This window comes from Malus domestica, chromosome 12 (genome assembly GCF_042453785.1).
Source record: "Malus domestica chromosome 12, GDT2T_hap1".
NCBI lineage: Eukaryota > Viridiplantae > Streptophyta > Magnoliopsida > Rosales > Rosaceae > Malus > Malus domestica.
Window position 1 is genome coordinate 23,284,056 of NC_091672.1, and position 3,670 is coordinate 23,287,725.

Sequence of the window (3,670 nt, forward strand, 5' to 3'; positions counted from 1 at the left end):
TTTTCGTTAAAGTTCCCTTTTTAATTTCCATTTTCCGAAACATATAGTTTACCTCAGCGAGGCACACATGGTCTCTCACAAGTCACAAAACGCCCTACCTAAAGCTTCATCATGCCTGTTCCTAACGTAGCGCAAAACATGTACTTGCTCATAGAGGGATGCAGCTAATTGTTGAAAATACTGGCAAAGCTGACATCACCACTTCCGTCGACGGCACCACCGGAAAGGTGCTCTGAACAGCTAGAAGCCTAGAACACACGCATGGGGATGGTCTCGAGCATCTTTTCAATAAAATCTTGTTTCCTCACCGCATCTAGCCTCCGAGTATCCACCTGTGAAGCAACAACTCTACATTGTACAGAAAGTACAATCGATGCTGCCTACTGTGTGGGGTTCTTGATTTTGATTTGAAGATGTATATTTCTGATCTTGATCCCGGTTTTGACATGTTCAAGAAACAATGTTTCTGGCAAACTACATATTAACCGGGCACCTGCATTTTAAGAAGGAAAATGTTATTCTTACCATAAAAAAAAACTTGCAGCAAGAAGTTTTCATAAATTTATTTACTCATAATGTTTTGCTGGTATATCATAAAGTTACTTGAGACTTGAGAGGTTTCATAAAAAAACCAATGCATTCGGGATTCATATACATTGCAGGCGCTTGTAGCCTTCACGAAAATCCCTAACCCTCGCATGACACAAGTTTTGGTCCTCTGGTGTGAGAAGCCAATGTGGTAAAGTCTTTCAATATGTTACAACTACCATGTAAATAAATTTGACAATGACCCACAAAACAAATTAACAAAACGAATCTAGGAGCCTTATCAGTGAGGATGAAGTTTTATACGTTTATTATGTGGGATAACAAACTTGTGCCGTGTGTAATATCAACTACGTGCCAAACAGATCCAGGTTATATAAACCGTACAATGGAGACTAATCAGTGACAAGTTATTTCTAGGATTGTATTCTGGGACATGAACTTACCCGATGAGACTGGAAAGCAACATCAATGATTACCATAATATTATCCAGAAGCAAATAGAAAATAGCATGCCTGAGGGCATGGAATATAAGAGGGATTTAAGTTTCAACCGCTGCTCACAAAATTATAAGAGGCATTTAAGTTCCAACACCGGAATGCGATGATAAAAGTAACAATCAACCATTAGAAAATATTCCACGGAGAATTCAGAAACAAATCACCTAAAATATGGGTTCAACTAAGAAGCAGATAACATTGTCCGAAAATGTGCTTACTTACCATCATCGCAAATTGGTTAGGGATGTACATGTCTGCAACAAGTGCTCCTTGCATCTGCAGAATTAAACTCCAAGCAATGAAATGAATGCAATGACGATAACTAATAAGCAAGCGGAAACAGAGCAAATTTCATGATTTAGAGTGGCATGGTGGAAAAATCTGAAAGTGGTTACAATGGAAACTGAAGCCATCCGAGATTAAGCTATCTGAAAGCCTCCAATCTTCCAAAGAGCTATAGCTACATAGAGAAGCAAACTGCTCATAGTTGACATTCCTTCATACTAACTTCCCTTGTCATGGAATCCCATTAGGAAAAGGTTTGAGTTTGCTTTGTTAGAATTGGCCAATTGGCTTATCGGTGAAGACCAGGTGAATGAGACATCCGAAATATTCTTAAAACGAAGCAAAGAAACGAAATTTGTGACAATGTGCAAAGATACCAACATGCCGAGAAACGCAAAACATAGTAGCAACGAAGTGTTATCACACAGATTACAAAGCCTCTCCTTTGGAGTCACAAAACCGAAATTGCACCCGAAGATTGAGAGCTTTCCCACACCTCAATGCCCTCAACATCTTCCCTAATAACAAACAGCCTATCGCCGCCACCTTCGATTTTCTTTATAATCCCTCTCTCAGAATCCTCAACTTTATCAACAAAATTCCTCCTATACCACCCCTCACAAACCCCATTTTCTATTTCCACCCTGCGTTCTGCCTCTGCCACCTTCGACCAAACCTCCAACCCACCTTCCCTCCCCACAAACACTTGCTTTCTGTAACACCTCACCACACTATTGTTATTTCCACCCGTCCCATCTCCGCCGGTGTACCTCAAGCTTGGGTTCTTGTCTTGTAAATATACCCACGGATCATCCCCTAATTTACGCAAGTCTGCCACTGCCAAGTCGCCGGACTTTGAACACAACTTGAACAGGGTCGACTCCTCAACGTCGGCATCCACGTCGGCGAACGAATCCCCGAACCGACTGCTCCGGCCCGAACCCGGTTCGTTCGCCTCCCAAACCACCTCATTCGACCTCGGGTCCCACAATCGGATGTAACCCGAGTAACCAAAGGCGCCGCACGTGACGGAGCTCCCGACGATCAGTCCCGTCTCCGGAAGCCACCTCAGCTTTCCCACGGCCAGGTTCTTTGCGGAGCTCCCCGGTTGCCGGCTCAGCTCTGATACGATTTTGAGAGTCGATTTGTCGATCAAGAAGATGCAATTCTCTCTGTGGGAGCAATCAAACGACGCGAAGACCGAGCTTGGCGAGTCGGCAATGGCGGTGACTCGCGCCTTGAAGATTCTGGGATCTTCCGGGTCGGTCCAGTGGATCGACCCGAGGTTTCGCACGCCTGAGAAATCGTAGAAGTGAAGTCCTGCGCTGGATTCGGATCCTATAGCGGCAATATCAGGATACACACGGCAAATCGAGGTTATGTCCTCCAAATGCGTACGTAGGGTTCCGGCGTAGCTGAGTTTCCAATCGTAGCTGGATATCTGGCCGCCATGGGCGATCCAGACGGAGCCGTCGTCGCCTGCGGTAATCGCCGAAGGACAGCCATCGTAGGCGGGTTGGACGGTGGTGACAATTGATGCGTCGATTCCAGAAAGAGGAGGAGGCGACATCGCCGACTTAAGCTGCGACTCGATGCCGTAGTAGAGGGCTTCATCGGCGAGCTCCTGCTTGGAGAATAGGCGAGCCGCGGAAGGGAGGCCTTTCGATCGGAGAAGAGAGAGGATGACGGAGAAGATCTCCGGGTCCCGGTCAATGAAAACCGGGTTCGGGTCGTCGGTGGAGCGGTTTGATAGGGCGGCTAAGAGAGAGTCGGGTCCGCCGGCCTGGATCGTTTCTAACGTCGTTTCGAAGTACTTGCCGCCGACGTTGAGCTTGATGCGGTCGTCGGGATGAGGCCTAGGGGCAGTGTGGGAATTTCCTTTCTCCATTACGAGGCCGCGTGAGGTTGAAGATGTTTCACGGTCTTCAACTTCACGGGGACTTTCTGGAAATCTGAGAGGCGGGCGTTCGGGAAAACGACGGAGAATTTTACGCTTGCCTTGACACTAATACCCTTGTTATTGTGTGGAATTACTCAACTTTTGGTGGGTGTTATCGCCTAAAAAAATCCAACGAAAGCCCTTTTTGGTCATTCTGAAATGGAGAAAACTAACCTTTTTTTGTCTGTGCTTGGATGCTCAGACCACGAATTATGATTGGGCTACATTGTGGATCTGAATGTTTTTGGTACAAGCCCATATTAGAGCCCACCTTCTGAGCCACACATCATTACTATTTTCGGAAGTGCACTAGCAAAAGTCCGTCATTTCCTCTTAGTTCCCAGCTTAAAACGGTAAGGCATCTCTGCCTGATTACCAGCTGTATCAGGATCATAACAA

General features: G+C 45.9%; 1 protein-coding gene across 2 annotated transcripts; it reads right to left on the minus strand.

The window, feature by feature from the left end:
- On the minus strand, positions 1-3,344 carry LOC103450604 (protein ENDOPLASMIC RETICULUM-ARRESTED PEN3). Of its 2 annotated transcripts, XM_008389972.4 has the most exons (3): positions 1,443-3,344; positions 1,270-1,323; positions 1-493 (listed from the first exon to the last, which is right to left on the minus strand). In XM_008389972.4, the coding sequence occupies exon 1, from the start codon at positions 3,218-3,220 to the stop codon at positions 1,784-1,786; it is 1,437 nt and encodes a 478-aa protein (XP_008388194.2). In that variant the 5' UTR covers positions 3,221-3,344; the 3' UTR covers positions 1-493; positions 1,270-1,323; positions 1,443-1,783. The 2 variants fall into 2 exon arrangements, with proteins under 2 accessions (XP_008388194.2, XP_008388193.2); XM_008389971.4 differs by having other exon boundaries at positions 1,270-3,344.
- Positions 3,345-3,670: the final 326 nt, after the last annotated feature.